We start from the raw sequence: 21,226 nt of genomic DNA on the forward strand, positions 1-21,226 counted from the left end.
TAGTAAGGTCATATGGTAGAAAGGTCAGCTAGGGGTCATTTTAAAAAGGTATTTTGCGGAAGAGGGTGGCCTGTCAGAATGAGGGGACCTTAGCAGGGGAGTCTATGGGGTGTACTGCAGGGGCAGATGTGGCATTAGGATTTGCCTGATCCAAAGAACTGGTCAGAGTGCCACCTGACAGGGGTCTGAGGAGGTCTCTCCAAGAGGGCAGTGGGACCTGAATTCAACATGGGGAGGTTCTGGATTTATGCTACTGAGAAGAATTTCAGGATGCATCAAAAGCAAGGCTCAAGCAAAGATTTACTAAAGGATAACAAAGCAAAGGTATATACACCCCAAAGGCAGGATGTGGACACCCTCACCTCTCAAATAAGAGAAGACAGTAATGCATCCAGGGTTCAACTCTCTGACTAGATACATGCTTTCTCTGTTTGGGTGCCCAGGCAAGATTTTGTGCAAACCAAATCCCAATGTCAATCATTTGATATTTGGGGTCCAGAATGTTTCTTCTTGATTAAGCCATCTAACCATCAATCATCTGAGGGCACATTGTGTAGGTCTACGAATCTGGTGCCATTGAAATTGATGATGTTTTTGTTCTAGTTGATCTGACATGAGCATATGCTGGAGGTTTTGTTCATCTAACTAAAAGGACAAGCATGGCTGGTCGTGCTCTTAGATCTGAGTCTCCATCTGGTAGGGTCTCTGCCTCTCTCTCCCTAAGAGTTCACCTAGCTAAAGAGGGAAGCCTGGGAGTGAACCCACAAGCATCACCACAAAAGACTTTAAACATCACTGATGTCCTTGGGAGTACATAAAGTCCTCTTGAGAGTGTCCCAGTTCTGTAGCAGGGGACAGGCAGGATGTATGTCAGAACATGCAGCTACCAAGAGAAGGGGGCAGGCAGATAGAAGGTGACTGCCACCTCCCCAGAATTCAGCAGCCACTGCAGCAGTCTGGGGAAGAGGTATGGAGAAGTCCCAGTTGGCTGAGGATTCAGGGTGGGCTCCTGTGGGATCTGTGCAGTCCCCTTACTGAATCCAGAAAGTGTTTGTCACTTGTAGTGCCTGATGAACTTCTAAACTACCTGATAGGGACTCCAACAATCATGGATCTGTCCCAGATTTCATCTGATGTCAAGGGAAGAATTGTCCTGACCAAGCAAAAATGAAGGTGTTCTCCATCATACAGAGCACAGCGTGTTTGAGGTACTGGGTCCAGAAGTTGAGAGCCATGAGCCACATGCAATGGCCAAGGAAGAGCAAGTGGGAGGGGTCAGGAGCAGGACCATTGGCCTGGTCTTGGACTGGGCACTGGAACTCTCCAGTCAGATGGTTTTGGCTGAAATCTGTAGGGAATGAAGGAGATTCACTCATGTTTGGGGGAGAAGAACCCTGCAAACATGGCCAAGGAATAGTTCATTTGTTTTCTAGGAAATGAGGCAACTGGGGAATGGATGTCAATTGGCTGGAAAAGTATTCTGGCTGGAGTGACTGAGAGGTTACCCCCTTGTGAGGTGGGGGAGATGCACAGGATGGCCACCAGGAAGCGCAATCTTGGTGAGAGAGGAGGGAGGCAGGGACTCCAAACCCAGGAGGGAAGGTGTTCACCCTTCAGTAGGTGTACAGTAGGGTGACTGGGTATGCTTTTGCTCAGGACAATGAGGCCATTCAGGGAGAGGAGTCCAACTGGAGGAAATGGGGCCAGGGGGAGCCAGTATGGTTGGAGGGTGGAGAGAGTGGGGTGAGCCTGCAGGGGTTAGTATTAGAGGGGCTCAGGTTTTATTCTAAGGGCACAGGAAGCCATTGGAGCACATAAGCTGCAGATTGGTGCAATCCGATTGATTTTTAGAAAAAATCCCTCAGCTGCTGAGAAGAATGGGTTGGAGGAGACAGAGGTGGTCAAGGCCTGCTTTCCTAACACACCAGGCAGCTAGAGCTAGCCAGAGTTTGCCCAAGATGACAGTGGGAACTCACATCTCAGTGAAACAGGAAGACCACCAACCTCAGACACTGCATCCTCTTCCTCTCCCAGAACAGGAGATAGCTCAATCTGAGACCCCAGACCAGCTGATTACCTTGAGTGAGAATTCAGGGCACAGGGTAGGCAGGGAGCCATGGGTGAGAGGCAGAGCAGCCAGGCCATGCACCCAGATTCTTCAGTTTCTACATGTTCCTTACCCACTTCCCACTTCCCACTCGTAGGTTGCTCACTCACTCACTCATTCTTGAGAGTCACACTCCTTCTGGGCCAGGCGCTGGAGGTACCCAGGACTTAACTGGAAGGAGCAGCAATATGGGGGATGAGATTGGGGTAGACTGAATTACTGTCCCATTCTTCACTCCTCACAGTGTGCTCGTGCAGCCTTGCGATCCTCCAGACCCTCCTACAAAGGCAGGACCCACTTCCTCTCCCTGCAACCATGGGCTTGGCCTTGTGTGTCGCTTTGTTTGGTGGAAGGATATTAGCAGAAGGGATGCAAGTGAAGCCCTCCAAAGTGCTTGCACTGTCAGGATTGCATTCCACGCCCCTTACACTTCCACCACAGAATGAGAAGAGTTTTCTCTGGGCCAGAGTTTGTGGGGAGTGCTCCTTCAGCCCAGCCCATCTTTAATGGGTGCAGAGGACAGCAGTCCCTACAAAGACCAATCAGTCCTATAGCTTGATGTAGAGATACCAGGCAAGGACAGCAGAGATGAGTCACCAGCCCAGTCCCAGACAGGGAGAACTAATGCTTGTGCCACTCAGATTTGGGTGGCTGATTGTTACAAAGCAAGAGCTGACGATAGAAAAATACATGCAAAAGCTCTGAGAGCCCCAAGCTAACTGAAGCTTGCAGCAGTTGTGCTTAGGAAATAGGCATTTGTCTGTTTACCCAGGGTGGCTTTCAGAAGAGGGAGGTTGAGTCAGGGTAGAGAGGGCCTCTACTATTTGTTTGAGGAGCTAGGATTCTGTTCATGTCATGGACATTTGTTATTCTATTGGCAACCCAGCATCCTAATCCTTTTGTCCTCGGAGAAGAGATCAGCTCCCCACCTAGGCATTGGAAATGCCAAATATTCCCTTTCCCAGCCTCCTTTCTAGCAAGGGTGTGCGTACATGACAGAGGCTCAACCATTCAAAAGTGCAGGTCTCAGGCTGATTGGCAGAAGGCAGTGGAGTCCATTCTGGAAAGGGTGACACCAGCAGAGATAGGCAGCAGCCGTGGTTCTGGTAGCAGCAGCTCATGTTGGAGCTTAGGGACACAAGCCACACTTCCAGGCTCAGCTGTGGTGGCAGTGGGGTCCTCACCAGACATGCAATTTCCCAGCATCGTTTCCAGGGTGCAGCTTCTAAGTGTAGTTCTTAGAACTCAGAAAAATTCTGAGGTCTCCCTTATCAACTTTTAAATAAAACTTTTGAAAAAACTTTAATTAGCCAGTGTTGGCTTCTGTTGCTTGCAATTCAGGATCTTGGTTGATAAAAGTCAGTTGCACTGGAATGTAAGTGAAGAGCAATAGAATATACTTGAAGGAGGAGGAGCTGCCAACAAGATCATTTTGCACGTGTGTGCTTGTGTGGGCGTGCATGCATGCACACGTGCAGTAGTCAGTGGGATTTAACAGACCTTTCCTGCTATCAGAGGTTTGGGTTCCAGTCATCACCCTGCATGCCCTTTGTGTTTTTATCTATATGTAAACTGCTGGGAATCCAAGAGTCAACTTTGGCCACGAGGACTCTTACGCTGCCCACTTGAGGGCTTCACTCTAGGTCTAGAGGGAGAATATGGTGACACCAAGGCTTCCTCAAATCTGGCCCTTGGATCTGCCTGGGATGAGAGGTGGATCTGGGCCTATTTTCACAGCTAGTCAAAAAGCCTGGGATGAGGATTGGGCCAATGGTCAGGTCTGCATCGTGGGCTGGACAGATAGGTGGTCATGGGGATGTGGGAAGGTGGGACATGTGAGAGAGACAGGTGGAGCCCGTGTCCTGTTTCTGAGGTCATTCAAAGCCTCCTTGTGATCCCTGACAGTCCATTCCTTCCTGATTACAGCCCCCGTCCACCTGGCCTGTTTTCTGATCCTCTGGTTTTACCTTTTGGAGAATCTAAACGCAATTGTCCAGCACGTACATTTTTTTCTGCCTGTTTTCTTTCAGCATAATGTTTTGAGATTCATCCAGGTAGGAGCATGTCTCCCTACTTCCTTTATATTGCTGAAAAGTCTTCCTCTGCATAGATGGACCTTGATTTGATTACCCAATGGCCAGTTGATGGGCATCTGAGTTGTCTACAGTTTGAGGCTATTGTGAATCAAGCTTCTGTGAACATTCACATACCGATCATTGTCATCTCCCTTAGGCAAATGACCAGGAGTGGACTTTCTTTCTGGACTGTGCAAGGAATGTTTGTTTAGCTGCAGAAGACAGTGCTGCTCTGTCCCCAGGGGCCTGGGCCATCACACACTCCCACAGTGCTGTGAGTTCCAGCTGTTCCAGGTCCCTGTCAATACACTGACTCAGAACCTACTTTCTCATGCATGTGTTCAAAGGCCAGGGGATTCTTCAAAAAGATTCGTTTCAATTTTTTTAAAAAACTCCAATAAACATTTTTATCTGAATTATAATTCATTAAAAGTGAATATTTTATTATTCTTTTTCTCATAATAGATCATCATTCAAAGTGATTTTTCTAGTCATTTCCTAGTAATCCACAAAGTCCCTGAGGTCAAACCACATGGTGCCAGCAGGGGGCGCGCGTCACCCACCATTAAACTTTATTCCTGTTCCTCTGGTAGATTTGGAGCTGAGTTCTGGGTGGATCCTCAGCAAAGTAGGGGAGGAGGTGGGATTGGTTTTCCTGGATGAGGATATTTGGGTCAGTGATCGGACCCCCCGCTGGTGGGGGATCTGGGTGGCTCCAACAAGTAGTACAGGAACAAAGCAGCCCCAGACTTGGAGAGAATTGAGTGCTACCTGCTGGTCAGCTGTCCCTCCATCTATTCATGAAAGTTTCTCCTTCCCTTTGAAATTGCTGCTTTATAGTTGCTCCTTTGGCTTAGAGTACAGAATTACATGAGATGCTTCTAGATGGCACTAATCCCACTCAAGAGGGCTCCACCCTTGTGACCTTATCACCTCCCAATGGCCTGCCTCTTAATGCCATCACCTGATATAGGAACTGTCATTCGCTCATATTCAACATATCAACCAGGAGAGACCCACACAAACATCCCATCTGGTGCAGGCCTCTGGGATGTACGTTAACCCTTGGCTTATTGTGGAGGTTTTTGATACTGAAGTGCTTTCTTCCAGTGCTGAATAACACCAGAGGGTCATTATGACCCTTTTATGGATGGGAAAACAGTGGCCTTGTCCCAGGTCACATAGCCAAGAGGTTATACAGGGGCTCCATTCTGTCCAGCAACCTCATGCTGCAAGGACACAGGAGTGAGTTTCAAGTGAAATGAAATTTTCTTGCATTTCAAAATGAATCTTATGATTTGGATTGTAAGGAATTTTAATAAAGTCTTAGGTGCCTTAATAAGATCAATAAGCAAGAAAGAGGAGTCTGGTGGCCACAAGGGAACTTTTCTTGATGACAGGGGTGGGGAGGGGCTGCTAAAAGTCCAGAGATTAACATGGGTAAACAGAGCGTTCTTGGTAAGACAGAGGCCGGTGTCTGAGCACTGCTGAGGGTCCCTGAGGTTAAGCGGGCTTCCCCAGGGTCCTGGGCTCTGGCCCCATAGTGTCACTAATTCACGGCTCAATAGCTGCTTTGTGGGATAAGAGCTTGTGGGGTGCAGCTGGTCTCCTCTGTAGAAGGGCCACTTTCCGAAGCCAGCAGTCTTCAAGAGAAGGAAGCAGAAAAACAAGAAGGATCCAATAAGAACCGGGGTTCTGAGTAAGCTGATCGGAGGTCATGAATAATGAAGAGAAATGGAGCTGGGAGTGTGGCTTGTTCCTGGTCTGTCCTCCTCAATAGGACCCTGACCCTAGGGTGATGTTCCGGGGCCTCCTGGCCTGTGAGGCTGAAAGGGTCAGTGGGGAGGACTCTGCTTGCCCCTGGAGTGAGGGGTCTCAGGTGGCCCTCTCTTGGGAGACCAGGTAGAAAACAGATGCCACCCTCAACATGTCATCTGAGACTCTGTGAAGTGGGGACTGGTGGGGGAGGAGCAGGGATGCACGAGGACAGCCTGTCTCATCTGCATAAATAAGTGAGGAGGCCCATGGAGAACCCCCAGGGCAGGTGCAAAGCAGGAGAGGCTGGTAGAGGGAGGGGACAAGGACAAGAAGAGCAAGGAAAGCACTGAGATGGTCTCAGGGGCCAGAGAAGAGAAAGGGGCTTTAAGACAAGACCTCGGGAAGACAGGTCACTGGCCCACCCAGCCTTGAAGCCACACGAGGGACAGTGGCTCTGCCGCTCAGGTATCCAGGCCACAGGTGAAGGGCACGTGAGCCTGGGTGGGCCAGGAAGGGACAGCCAGCACAATGATGCCCCAGAAGAAGAAGAAGAGGAAAAAAGACATCGATTTCCTGGGCCTGTATGAGGAGGAGCTGCGGAACTACGCCTCGGAGGATGACGACGAGGAGCTGGAGCACGAGTACTACAAGGCCAGGGGTGCGTCCTGCAAGGCGGGGGGTGGGCGCCGGTCTCCAGGACCTGCCTTCGCTCTCGGTGGCGATTGCAGGGTTCCAGTCCCCTAATCATCCCAGATAGCTACACTGCCTTGGAGGAGGCACCATGCCAGGGCCCCCATGGTACAAGAGGTCAGGAAACATGCCCTGAGGCAGTGTTCCAAGAGGACAGAATAGACTAGACCACAGACCCCGTGGGAAGGCTCCAGCCCGAGTCCACAGGTATGGTCTGTATGGGGCAGAGTCTCTGGAGTGGCTGGGGCCATAGAGGGACAACTTGGGGAGGAAGCCTGACCTCTCATTCCGTGCCCAGGGTGGGGTGGTGGCTGCTGCCCGCCATGGCCCAGGAGAGGTGGAGTTCCCTGGTTATGTCCCTTTCTTCATGGTTCCATAGTTACACCCAAGTCCGGTACTGGGCTTGTAGCCACAGCCGCCCTGAACTCTATGACAGTGGGGTCCTGCTCTGCCTTTAGTGGTCCATACCCAGAACCAACTCAGAGAAGGTGGCCTTAGCTGTGGCTTTAGCAGGGCAGTGCCCTGGGCGTCTTCTGGGGTTGTAGAAGAAAGAAGGGTCTAGAACAAGTGGGGCTCGGCCACCTCCCAGCACACGTGCTCTGCTCTGCTGGGCTAGTGTGGGAACGGGCTTGGAGCAGCATCACCACAGGACAGGCACCCTCAGCTCCTGCGCACCTGGCTGCTGGTGAGAACATTCTAGATCCTCTCAGACAGCACCTGTCATCGGCTCTGTTTGTGGCTCTGCTGCCTCGCTGTGCCCACATGGTCTCTGTCTTGAAGCCCTTTGACATCCATTCTCATATCGGATCCTTGGGATCCCTGAGAACAGTCAAGGCAGGTGTGACAGTCCCATTTAACAGGTTGAGGACTGAGGCTCTGAGACACTAGGTGACCTGAGCAAGGTCACAGGTGGGACAGAGGAAAAGAACTTCAAATATCCCTTCTCAAGGTGAGTCCTTCTCTCGTGTCTCGGCGCTGCTGAATAGAGTACTGCCCTGTGCACTAGGCACTGTGCTAAACACGTCACGCATCCGAACCCATTTCATTCTCCTAATGATGCACTGAGGTGGGTTGGGTCATTAAAGTCAGGATCTTGAGGCATAGAGAGGTTAAGTCACGTTCCCAAGATCACACAGCTGATCAGAGTTAGGATTTGAATCTAGCTGATCTGGCTGCTAAAATTGGACAACCTGCCAATTTTGATTGTGGTAAACCAGTTGGAGAAGATCAAGCTGGAGTGGGTGCCACACTGATATTTCTAAGAGACCCATGAACTCTCTGATCTGCTGCAGGGTCCTGGGGGAAAATGTGGTTGATGCTACTGGTAATTATATGCTGAGCTCCAGCTGCCCTGGGTTAGAAGGACCGTTCTCCCTGTGAGCTTTGGGATCTAGTTTTTTATGGAGTCCTGATGTGTGTGATAAGAAGGAAGGGCAAGGAGAGAGGCCCAGGTGTTTCTTCTCTGTTTTGCCTACACTGTTCACTGTCAGCCGGGGAGGAGCGTGGCTCCCTCAATGCTTGGAGGGCAGGCTGAGCCTTCTGCCTGAGACAGGTCCAGGATGGGAAAACAGTGATTTATACCAGAACCTGAGAGTTGAAGGGACCTCAGAGGCCATCCTACGCAGCCCATGGGGCATCTCCTGTCCTGCATCCCAAAGGGGTCAATCAGCATCTCTCTAGATGCAATTTCCCAAGGCGTTAGGTTGTTGCTAATGAAAATGGTAGCAGTGAAGGCGACGGTGATGACATTGGTGATGGTGATGGTGACAGTGATAGGTGATGGTGACATGATAGTGATGACAGTGATGGTGATGGTGATGTGATCATAGTGATGATGTTGGGGACAGTGATGGTGATGGTGACAGTGATGGTGATGTGATAGATAGTGGCAATATCTTTTCATTCAACTATAAGAGTCTGTAAAATAAATTCCCAAGGGAGGAAAGTGCCAGGTCAATGAGTATGAACACTGAACACCTTGTTTTATTTAACTGAATCTTTACCACAATCTTTAGAGGAAAATATTATCCCCACTTCAGAGATGAGAATGTTGAGTCTTAGTAAGAAATTCAGTAGCCCTCACAAGGCCAGTAATAGTAGCATTGGGATTCCAACACTGGTCAGCTTCATTCTGTTGTCCTCCTTCTTCATTCCATTGATTATTGCAATCGTTCATTTTTTACTCCACGTAATCATTCATCCAGGCGATTATTTGCAGAACCCTTCCTACATGCTGGGCTCCTGCTAGCAGCAGTGTGATGCCCTTGACGGTCCTGGGTGCTGGCCTGGGGGCTTTAGTAGTTAGGGTCCTTCCCTCCAGAGCCAAATAGAATTCTGTGTTTTCCACAAGATATCTGACTTCCACAAGATTGTTCTTCGACTCTCTGAATTAGATTTTTTAAATTGCATTTTTAAATTGAGGACGAATGTATACATAGTGCAAAAAAAAAATCATGAAGATACAGAGTGATTAATTTTGCACATGCCTGGGCTGTGTAACCACTGTTCAGATCAGAACACTCCTAGCCCCCACCAAGTCCTTCATACCCCTTCCCAGAGCTAACAACTCTCCAGAATCTATCCTCATAGATTGTTTTTTTCCTCTGTTCTTGAACTTCATATAATGGGATCATATGGTGAATACTTTTCTGCATCTAACTTCTCCTGCGTTCGACATTACATCCAAGAGATTCATCCCTGTTGTAACATATCATGTAGTTGGTTGGTGGGTCCGATTGTATTTTATAAATACATTGCTGTTTATTTACAATTGTCTTGCTGATGGACACTTGGGCTATTTCTAGTTATTTTGCTCTTTATGAGTAAAACTGTTACAAATCTTGTTCCCATCTTTGATGGACACACGCACTCATTTCTCTTGGATTTGTAACTGGAAGTGGAACTTCTGGGTCACAGGGCGAGCATATGTTTACCTACTGGGGGCTCGTGTAGACGCACACACCCACCTCCCTGTCTGAGATGACAGTAGCTCCACGTTCTTGCCAATACATGATGTTGTCAGTCTTAATTTTAGCCATTCTGGTGGGCATATGGTGGTATATTATTGTAATTTAATTTGCTTTTCCCTGATTAATAATGGTGCTGAGCATGTTTCCCTGTGATTTTTTTTTTTTGGTACTGGGTATTGAATCCAAGGATGCTTTACCACTGAGCCACATCCCCAGCCCTTTTTCTGTTTTATTTTGAAACAATGTCTCGCTGAGTCTCCTGGGGCCTTGCTAAGTTGCTGAGGCTGGCTTTGAACTTCCAGTCCTCCTGCCTCAGCCTCCCAGGTTGCTGTGATCATGTTTCCCTACATTTGTTGGCCATTGGGATGTCCTCTTTGGTGACATGTCTGTCTTTTGTCCACTTTTCAACTTTATTGAAGTACAATTTACTTACAAATAGATTAATCTTTTATAGAGTTTCATGTAAACAGCCTTGGAAAGAATGTAGTATTTTGGTCTGACTTTAGTTCAGTGTAATGTGCTTGATTTTTGTCCGCCGTGCCTTCTCACTGCCGAGTGTGTCTGTTGTGTGGACACAACGTGGTTTGTTCATCCATTCACCTGTGGATGGACATTTAGGTTGCAGTTTGGGTCCATCCGGAATAAAGCCACTGTGGAGACTGAGCTCATAGAGCTTTGTGTAGACGTGTTTTCATCTCTCTTTGGTTAATGTCTAAAAGTGGATTTTTTAGATCTTATGGTAAATGCATGATCATCTTTTAAAGAAATTGTTGCCCATTTAAAAATTATGTGGTCTCTTGGGCTGGGACTGGGGCTCAGTGATAGAGCACTTGCCTAGCATGTGTGAGGCACTGGATTTGATTCTAAGTACCACATATAAATAAACGAATAAAAAAGCAAAAGCTCATCAACATCTACATTTTTTTAAATTACGTTGTCTCTATTTTCTTGTCTATTTGTGTAAATTCTTTATTTTTTTCTGGGCAGGAGTCCTTTGTTGGCATATGCGTTTCAAATGTTACCTCCTAGTTGGTGGCTCTCATTTTCCTTCTCTTCGTGGTCTTAATTAAAGTGATGTCCAGTGGGTCAGTTTGTTTATGGCTGGTGTCCTGTATAAGTAGTGACTGTGTACCCCTGTGTCAGCTATTGAGGTAGTTTTCTCATCCCTCTTCTGTTCCCCAGACTTTTCTCCAAATCAGTCATCCCTGGGGCTCTTCTTCTCTCATATGATTCTAGAATTTCCATTAGGCTGGTCCTTCTGTGAACGCTTTGTTTGGACATGCCCTGACGCATGTGCAAACCATGCAGGCAACACTTCAGACCCCAGAGCCTGCAGGGTCAGTGGTGGTTTGCAGATCCAGCTCCTCTATGGTTGCAGGCTATTAAGAATGCAGGCTCTGGTTATCATGAGTGACAGGGAGCCACACACACACACACCACTTCTGCCCCACCTCAGTGCTTTGATGGGGTATCATCAGAACCAGGAGCATCAGAAGGTCCCCTTGCCCCCAAACACTGCTGCTGGTCATCACAGGCCTGGGAGGACAAAGGTGCTCCTTGAGGACTTCTGGAATGTAGGTACATCATTTGCATGCATGTTAGTTCAGCCAACATCCTGACTGCCAAAGGAACAGAACTGTTGGCTCCTGGAGCTGAAACCAGCTTCTCTGCATAAACAACAATAGTTAAAAAAAAAAAAAAAGAAAGAAAGAAAGGCTAATCGAGTATCTTCTATATGCCAGAGTCTTGACATACATACATAATCCCCAGAACAGTCTGTGGACCAGGTATTATTGGGAGGTTGGAACTTGTCGAAGATAACCCTGCTTCTAAGTGGAGGAGCCAGCAATGGCCACCCCCAGATCTCTGTGGCATGGCAATGGGGTACTTAGCAGCAGCTCATACAAACTGTGGCCTGCCGTGGTGTGAGCCGCACCTGTCACGCAGCTGCTGCAGGCCTAGAGCACACCAGCTGCACGAAGGTGTTCAGATCCCTCAACCCTCAGCCCCCAACTTTGCCATCAGCACCTGGGACAAACCGCCTATGAGGAATGGACTCTGAATAGATAGGTTTGAATGTCTAATCCCCAAATTTCCTCCTCATAAGCTGGGCCTCGTTGGGGCACCTCAGATATACTCAGCAGCTGGTTGGGGGACCAGCTCTGGAAAGACTAGAAAGTAGGAATGATAATAGGTTTGCTTCAGTACTCAAGTGCTCAGGTTTAGACACATAATAGGATGTCAGGCAATATTGTTTATGACTACAACTACTAAGTATTGGTGTTAATATATTCCCATGATGTGATGGACACCTGGCACCACATTTTGCTGGCTTCTCAAACTCAGCCTCCCTTGCTGCACGCATGTATGGCAGCTTCCAGCCCAAGACTGATTCAGAAGAGAACCTTTTCATGGAACAGGCTGAGAACTTGGCATTTATTTTGGAATAGGAGGGGCAGACTGATGGGGATGTGATTTGGCTGTTTCCACTTGGTAGAGGTGACATGGCTCTGGGGTGGCTGGCAGCAGCAACTCTCCCCAGGCCAGGTCTGGGCTGTGATTCTGGGAGTCGAGATTCTGGAAGTATGTTGGATGCATTGTCCTGCAGCCTGGCCAACGCTTCTGCTAACTACCTAATATCCCTAGTCATCTGGCTTGCTTACCTGGCTGCAGCGATTCACAGTCTCTGTCTTTCCTTTTATCCGTAGCCAGCAGGTAGGCTCTAATGGTACTCATTCCCTGGCAATGGGAGGTATTGATAGCAAATCAAATAAACTTCAAGAGGCCCTAAAGAGGGAACTCAGTATCCCTGCCAAAGAGGGACCATTTGCAAAGCTTGCACACTTGGCCCTGGGTGGCTTCTCCTGAACTGGCACTGCCCAAGTGGTTTGTGGGAGGTGAGGGTGGGCTCTGGCTGCATCATGTAGAAGGCAAAGAGGAAATTAGGGGCCAGCTGCAGACCCTGAAGAAGGCTGGGAGGGCTTCATTGTGCTGTACTGGAAGAATCCTGAGAGGCCTTGGGCTCCATCTAGTATTGACACTATGCAGGCTGTGACTGGACTCGTCTCCTGCTTTAGATTCCTTATCTGCAAAACAAGTATGATATCAAAGGTGAAGTCTGGGTCTTGCAGCAGGAGCTGGTGTGGGTCTGACTCTGGCTCAGAGGCTTTTGGAGATCCGGGGTAGAAGGATTCCCAGAGTCCATTGTGCCGGGGCATCTCTTGGAGGCTGGTAGGAGTTCTGGTTTCCCCAAGCTTATACAGAATTCTGGGTTCTCTCCTGAGCCTACAATCCATCTTCTTTTCTCCTCCAGTGTATGAGGTGGTCACAGCTACGGGGGACATTCGTGGTGCAGGGACGGATGCCAATGTCTTCATCACAATTTTTGGAGAGAATGGGCTCTCTCCCAAGCTTCATCTCACCAGCAAGTGAGTACCATGTTGGCCTTGGTGAGTTCTTGGGCATTAGTGTGGGTTTAGGAAGTTTCTGGAACCCAGGGGTGGCCTTCTGCTCTGGGGAGAAGGCTTATCTGATCATGGCATTTTATGTGATGAGGGGTCATGTACCAGCCAGGACTTTCCCAATGATACCCCATCAATCTTCCTTAGCCCTTCTCTTGATTTTGTGGACAGTAATGCCTAATTTGGATCTGCCAAGAATTCATATTATCTGTGCCTTGATATGGGAGAATAAATACTTAGGACCAAGGTACGTGGGTATAGGTCCAGCTTTACTATGCAGTCATTTAACTTTGGCCAAATCTCATTGTATCCAAGGCCTTGGTTTCCTCCTATATCATCATAGAGCTGTTGGTGCAGGGACAGTGGGAAGCTCATATTTGTGAAGGAGTCTTGAGCTTCATATGCTCTGCACCAAGCTCATTGGGACCTGTCATTGAACCTGCCCATCAGTCAGGCACACTCGGCCACATGGATCACATGTGTGTGCTTATGTGTACATGTGCATTGTGGACACTTTTTTTGCATGCTATTATAGCCCTCTGAGGCAAGGACTACTGTCCTGTCTTTTGTCCTCCCTGACCCCACACCCATGCACACACAAAGGCCGACACAGCAAAACCTGAGCACATATTAGCAGAATCACAGAATTTCAGAGATGGTCAGGGTCCTCAGGGAGGATCTAGTTCACTGTTTTCATTGTGTGCTGAGCGGACAGGAACTTGATCAGTTGCTTCTGGGCACCATGCACCCTATCTTAGCATAGGTAAGGCATCCCCTCCACGTAGGGATGCCTTACCTATGCTCACTGGGTTAGATTCTGCCTGAGCTGAAGTTTCCATAGCTAAGAAACATTTGAAGCCACTGATGGATTCTAAGCCATCATGGAGAAACTGAGGTCCAGAGACCAGCAGGGAGTGGCTCAGAGTCATGGAGTGTTTGAAGGGGAAGCTGGTTCTTGACCCTGGTCTTGGTATAAATATTTAAGTTGACCTCATGACTCTGGCCCTGGGGTGTGTAAGAGACTCCCCTCAGGGGTCCCTGGGGCTCTGGGTTTGATCTCTGGATTTATGTCCTGGAGCATCTAGGGGTGGCTGGGGAGCTGTTGGGGGGTGGGGACCCCAGGCCAGAACATTCTGGACTCTGTGCCTTGCGGGCTGAGGAGGCCCGTGACACGTGCTTGTCCTGACTGCGGGCTGCGGCCTGCGGCCTGGCTGGGCCGTGGCGAGGCTGAGGCCGGGGTGAGGCAGGCATAATGTGCTGTTTTGTCCATTTCTGCAGAACAGGGTACCCGCCTCCTTGCACTGCTCTCACTGCCTGTGATGTGCTCGTGGAAGTCTTTCCCTCCAGTGATGTGGGCACGGTAAAGGGAATACATGAAATGCCCGTCCTCTTTGCCATGTGCCTTCCCAGAATGCTCTGCAAGAGGGAGAAACCTCTAGGACAGATGCCTGACTTCTTAAACCCTTTTCTCCTTCTCTGACTCACCTTCCTTCTATCATGCATCCAGTATCTTCAATTTCCTCCCCCGGCATTTTTTCCTCTATTAAAACCTCTTCTCAGGAAGGGCCCAGAGTGACTTCTATAAAGTGGTGTGCAGGGTTGTCACTGATCCCCATCCCAGGAGCCTGAGCTTCAGCCTTGCCTCTCCATGGGAAGAGAGTAAAGGGGAGCAGGCTTGAGTGAGCTGGCAGAGCCAGAGGGGCACAGGCAGCTGGCTTCTCCAAGCTGCCCAAGGATGCAGTCGACAGACCCCAGTGACAGCCTGCATTCCCCAGAAGGCTGCGGGTGGGGGTCTCTGCCTTGATCAGTTATCATGCTCCAGGTTAGAAGGAAGAGCATGCATCTGGCCAGGATCCCAATGCATCTGGTCAGGGGTCTCTGCAGCAGTGACCTGGAGGATCTGCTGTGGCTCTGGGAGGCTGTAGAGGGCTGCATAGGGAGGCAGGGAGAGCTGCAGGACGAGGCATGGGAAGGGCTGCTTGGGTTTCCGGCATGGATCTTAGTCCTTTGTGAGTAGTCAGGACTCAGAAAGCTGAGGTGTCATATGGCTGCAATAAACTTCACAGGGAGGGGACAGTGCAGGCATCCAGTGGTGAAAAGAATTCAGAAGAGAGGGGTCTAAGGGGACTGAGGGGAACATCTTGCAGGAGTATGGAGGCAGCAGAGACAAGGTAGGCCTGCAAGGAGGAGGCCGGAGCTGGAAATGCAGGGCCGTGGTGAGGGGGAGAGAGGGGGAAGATGGGAAGGGCAGGGAGGCCAGTCTCAAGGAGGTCTTGCTTGAAAGTTGATAGGTGGCTGCTCAACTTACGGTAGTGGCCAAGATCATCTGACCGCAGGGAGCATGATAAATGAGGGATGAGGAGGCTGGAGTCTGGCTGCCGCAAGAATTTAGAAAAAGTCTGCAGAGGAAATTGCATAGACATGGTTCCTGCTATCGAAGACCCTTTCAATTCAAGATGGAAGCTGGGAGGGATCCCAGCAGGCCTGTACAACCCGGAAGCAGATGGCAGGCAAGGCTTCACCTGAGCTACAGGTGAAGTTAGCTCGGGACATTGCCGTCCCCATGCTGTCCCCAGGGTCTCATGATCTCCTCACATCTCAGCTGTCAATACTCAAACCCTTTCCATACCCAAACCCACCCTAAGCCAAACTCACTGTGTCACCCGGAAAACAGCACCTTGTCCTTCACATGCACACACACACACATACACACGCACACACATACACACATGCACGACTTTTGTAACAGAATTCACTGATAGCTCACAGTGCTAGAGACATTTCATATCACAAACCCACACAAACAGCTTAGAATGGAATACCAGACCTCTTATTCTTAAAATTCCACCACCATATTGGAATTTCTTTTGCTCTCTTTCTCCACAGGCTCCCGGCCACATCCCTTGTGACCCCTTCCTTTCTCTTCTGTCTCACCTTTGACTTCTGACCAATCCTGTGCTTTTTCTCCTGTGTCTCAGAACCTCACTTTTCACCCCAAAATGGCTTAGCAATTTTTTTTTTCCCTACACAAAATAATTCCTACTCCAAGAAGAACTTTGATGTCTGATGTTAAAAGACTGATCTTTTCCATATTTGTGTCTGGTGTCCAAATTCCTTGGAACACACCAGACCTTTCCTAGTTAGCAAAGGATGTGACATGTTTACTGAGGTTCCCTCACTTGCGAACCTCCACAAAGTGCCAACAGAACCTCTCTCGGAGGAAGCTCCTATCCCCGTTTCCTTCTGTTACCCAGAACCACTCCCAACATTGGGCCATGTGACCAGGATATGGCAAAAGGATGGGATCTCATGTATCTTCTGGAACACAGTTGTCCTGCTGAGAACTCACCATCTGAGAGTGTCGGAGAGTGCCTGGCATTTTAGCCTGATGGCTCTGCCTGACGGGCAGCTAAAATGACCTGTGCAACCTGTAAGGGCTCGGGGGGAGGGGTGGTGGTGGAGGGATCTGCTGCAAGGTGGCACGAACAGGGGCTGTGTGCTGCCTCAGCCTGTATTTGATGGTGGACCAGGATCCATGGTAAGGCTCAGTCTCCCAGGAAACATGAAGAGTCTGTATTTTTAATATTTCCTTTGCCCTGGGACCCTCTTCTGCTTTGCTATATCTACTCCTTTCCATTTTCTGAGACCCACAGGCATTTGCATTCTGACTGACCAAAAGTGAGCATCCCAGAGTGGTTGGGATTGTCCCAGGCCTTCCCTTAGTGAAGGGAGTAGGTGGAGCCTGTCTCTGCAGCCCTTTCTCTCTGAAGAGAGAGACCCCCTGGCACAGGGAAGGCCTTCCCTGACTTCCAAAGAGAGGTTGGACTCCATCCACCATCCCTGGAAGCTTGCTTTGTGTCTGGTACTACCCTGAAATACCCCAGTGTGGGCCTGGGACTTGGCTGGTGGGCTCTCTATTCCTCAGGCTCTGCCTGTCCTGGTCACCCTACTTTCCTCTGCATGGCACCCCCACACTGTAAAGCACCATGGGTGATTATTTAATAAGCACACTGGAGCATGTCATGGGTGCAGGGTTCCCCTGGGCTGAAGGTGGCTGTCAGCATCCCTTCCAAAACCTTCATCAGAGGTGCCCCCTGAAACCTGCTGCTTTATTTCTAAATCACACCTCATCTTTGCCTAAAAATGGGGAGGGGTGCCCTCCTCTGCCTCCACTCAGTGGCAGCAGCTGCTCCCCAAATTCCATGCCTCAAAAGACAAAGCCCAGCAATTCCCAAACCTTCCAAAGAATCCTCCCTGGCAGCCTGTGGGTGGGGTGGGGCAGGGCAGTGCCCAATCATGGGGTTGTGCTTTATTTCATAATCAGAAAAACAAAATGTGTTCTTTTGGGGAAATTTGGAAACACTGGAGACAAAAACAAATTTTCAACACTTCTTACGCAATCTGAATATCAAGACATGATATTTTTGTAAAAATCCTTCCATTCTGTTGTTTTTAAATGAAGGTGGTTTCCTGTTTTTATTGATTATCGTGTTCATACGTTCAATTTTAACCTGTTTTTTTCTTTTAAGCCTGTATCATACACATGTTTCTGTCTTATTAATATTCTTTTATAATGGAATTTTTAAAGATGGCAAAATATTCTTTCATATAGCTTCCTAGAATGATTATTCCTTGGGGGATTTATCTGATGTAGAAGCTCTTGTCTATTTATTCTAAAAATCAGTTGTCTTATATGTTGAAAGAGAAAATAACATTTATTTATTTATTTCTCATTCACAAAATCCTAGCATATACAATTGATGACTGTGTGCTTTCCAAGTTAATAGCCGCTGTGACTTTGAACCCAAACCTGGGTGTACTGTTGGTGAGAAATCCCCGCACCAGCTAGATTACCATGAGTGCTGGTTTGATTTTTCTTTCCAAGCACCAGACTGGTAAACTTCCTTTCCCAGGAAGAGGTTGACCATTCTTCATGGAGGAGACTTCTTATTTTCCTTGCTCTTGCTGAAGCTGTAAAAATGACATTCATCGTCTTTCTTATGCGACGGTGGAGTATGGACTGTTTGCTGAGCATAGCTTTAGTTCCCCTCTTCCTCAGGGGTGAGACCCATCTGAGAGGGTCCTTTGCAACCCAACAAACCAGAAGGCTCTGCCACTCTCCTCCTCCCTTCTCTGCACCCAGACTGCACCCGACAAGGCTGCCTGAGTTTGTGTTTTCATGAACTGTGCTCTGCTTTAGGAGATGTTGGCCCTCATCTCCTGATGTCCTTCTTAAGGAAACTTCTCCCAGGGCAGTTATTTGCCAAAGTGGGTCTGTTTGCAGAATCCCAGCTTCTGGATTCTGTAGAACCCACGAAGTCTTGTTCTGAGCCCGAGCCTTGTGGCATTGGGGCAAAGGCCCCCCACCCACCCCCTACCCCCTTTAGTTTGAAGCACATTGATAACCAATGAAGAGGCTGTTAGTTTTTCATTGCTGTAACAAATACCTGAGATAAATCAACTTAAAAAGAAGAAACTTTATTTTGGCTTACAGATTTGGAGTTCTCATTCCAGGCTTGGTTGCCCCATCTGTTTGGGTAGCACACCATGGCAGGAGTAAGTGGTGGAGGAAGCTGCTCACTTTACGGCAGCTGGGAAGAAAGACAGGAAGAAAAGACAGGAAGGCGCTGGGTCCCAATATCCTTCATGGGCATGATCCCAGTGACCTCTGTTTTTTCTTTTTTCTTTTTTTTAGTGCTAGGGATTAAACCCAGGATCTTCCCCATGCTAGGTGACTGCTATCCCACTGGGCGACACCCTCAGTCCTAGGCCCCACCCTTTAAAATTTCTACCAATTCCCAGGAGAACCATGGGCTATGATCCAAGTTTTTAACACACAGGCTTTGGGGAGACACTGAAGATCCACACCATAACGTTGGCATAAGTCTTCTGCTGTTTTCTTTTCCCCTGGGCCGTATGCTTACTCCAAAAGCCCTGGCCAGGAGCACAGGGGGAGGTCTATCTTCTCAGGCCTAAAGGACTCAACTGTGGGGCAGGCAGAGCTGCTGGAACAGGGGCTATCCTGGTCTGCATAGGGGACACAGCAGTCGTCGACAGGACCGGTAGATTCTGATGCGAGTCGGCTGCAGCCCTGTGTGTGTAAGCTGGGTGGATTTAGGACGCTCCAGAGCCTGGACTTGCTGGGGCGCCGTGTTGCCGAATGGCTCAGGTGTTCTCTTCTCTGTTCGCACCTTTTAGAAGCTGCCAGATCTGCATTTCCCTCACCACCCCACTTCCCTGGTTGCTGGTTTGGGATGGAGTGTTCCCTTTCCTGTTGCAATGGCAGGACCACAGTTACCTCCCAAGTCTGCATCCACTCGGGGCTGCCATTGCAACTCTTCCCACCAAGAACGAGGCCAGCAAGGGGAGAGGCAGAGTGGCCTGCGCACCCACGGGCACCATGGCATCCATTGCTCCTTCCTCCTCCAGCCTTCCAGCCTAGAGCAACCAGCAGGCATGGCTTCATGACTTCAGAGAGCCACATACTGGTCCCAGCTCTGCCACCAACTAGCAGTTTACTGGTCTGTAATGTGGGGCTAATATGGCCCACTGTGTTTGCTTTAGTGACTCACTGCAAAGACCCTGGGTGTGAGAGCAAGGTACTAACTGTCCTTGCCCCGACCCTCTCCCATGGCGTCAGAGGCTCAGGACGGGATCTGGTTGAACGTAGCTCTCCCTGGGAGTGGGCCCGATGGAGGAAGAAGAGGATGCCAGCCCTCAGCTCTCCTCCTGAGCCTGCGAGCCACGCCTTGATCTGCACTAACTAAGCACACGTTCCTTGCAGGAGCGAGTCTGCCTTTGAGAAAGCCAATGTCGATGTGTTCCGGGTGAGAACCAACAACGTGGGCCTTGTCTATAAAATCAGGTGAGGAGCTGGCCCTGACCAGGGGGCAGTGGAGATGAAGGCAAGTGATTAGGAATTGACTTCACTATTGATTCTTTCTGGGTATGGATACTCTCCAGGTACTGTTTGAGGCATTACCAAAGGCCCAAATTATTTCTCTCCCATCCTGACTCACAGTGACCTAAATCCCTGTTAGAGACTCATTTCTTGGGTTAAGATTATTTGAGACAAATTTTCACAAACTTGGGACATGGGCTCTGAGAGACACCGCGGCACAGTGGTTAGGAGCAAGACTGAGTCCAGATGGCCTAGGTTTAAGCGTCTGCTCTGCTATTTATTAGCTATAGTAGTTTGGGCAATTCACCTTTTCAAATCTCAGGCTCTTCCTTTATAACAGTGGTGCCTCATCTGCAATGACCCTAGGACTCCACAAGTTAGCATTAGGATAATAACTGACAAGCAGTAAGCTTTCAGAGGGTCTCATTTTGCAAGATGCCTTTGGACAGAGAGCTCCCTGAGGTGTCCTCTCCGGGGAGCATCCTGAACGAGGAGAGCTCATCCACCACCTTGTTACAGAGCGGGAGTTTCTCTCACCTTTTCCCCTCCCAGTCCCTGCTCACCAACTCCCTTCACGTTTGTGCTCTTTTGTCAGAACATTAAGGTCATCTGTGGTCTGATGGCACTCAGACTAGGGCCTGGACAGGGGTCAAATATGGCCTCAATTTAGTCCTGAGTTTTTTTTCTCCTGCTAGAAAAGTTAGGAGCATGAACTGTCTTTGGAAAATTAAGGGGCACAGGAGCCCTGGGTTCTTGGGAGGGGTTATAAGCAGGAAAAAGACTCTCAGAGGGGAGGATTGGGAAGGGACTTTGATGTGTGGGTTAAGGAAGCCACCAGCTGAGGTTCCTCCAGGTGCCAAGTTCTATGCCAGGCACATACATATATTCCTGGAAAGGAAGGTCCTGACACGTTGCGCCTGTCACCTGTGTGTTGGGTCGTGTGCTCTACTGGGTTGAGGTTGCTCTGCTAACAGCTGTCTGTATAAATCCTCACTGTGATGGGCAGGATGAGATGTCTCATGTCAAGTGAGCTTGTCCAGGAGCCATGTTTTAGGGAAGAGATTAGTCAAAGATGGCTATAGGAAGTGGGAGAAGATCTTGAGGGCACAAATTTTGAAGAATCTGAATCTATGCTGCCCCCAAACAGTAGCTTCTAGACATGTGTAGTTATTGCACACATGAAATGTGGCTGATCCAAATTAGGATGTTTTATATGTATAAAACATACAACAGATTTTTGAAGATTTAGCACAAAACAAAGAATG

At 48.9% G+C, this 21,226-nt stretch overlaps 1 protein-coding gene across 3 annotated transcripts in view; it reads left to right on the forward strand.

Moving 5' to 3' along the window:
- The first annotated feature begins 6,468 nt into the window (after positions 1-6,468).
- Loxhd1 (lipoxygenase homology PLAT domains 1) overlaps positions 6,469-21,226 on the forward strand; it is a 135,893-nt gene continuing 121,135 nt past the window's right edge. For all 3 annotated transcript variants that reach the window (XM_071602632.1, XM_027935672.3, XM_027935673.3), the window contains exons 1-3: positions 6,469-6,598; positions 12,913-13,027; positions 19,845-19,925. In XM_071602632.1, coding sequence (XP_071458733.1) covers positions 6,469-6,598; positions 12,913-13,027; positions 19,845-19,925 — 326 coding nt within the window. The remainder of the gene's footprint in view (positions 6,599-12,912; positions 13,028-19,844; positions 19,926-21,226) is intronic.

Source organism: Marmota flaviventris, chromosome 16 (assembly GCF_047511675.1).
Source record: "Marmota flaviventris isolate mMarFla1 chromosome 16, mMarFla1.hap1, whole genome shotgun sequence".
In the NCBI taxonomy this organism is placed as follows: domain Eukaryota; kingdom Metazoa; phylum Chordata; class Mammalia; order Rodentia; family Sciuridae; genus Marmota; species Marmota flaviventris.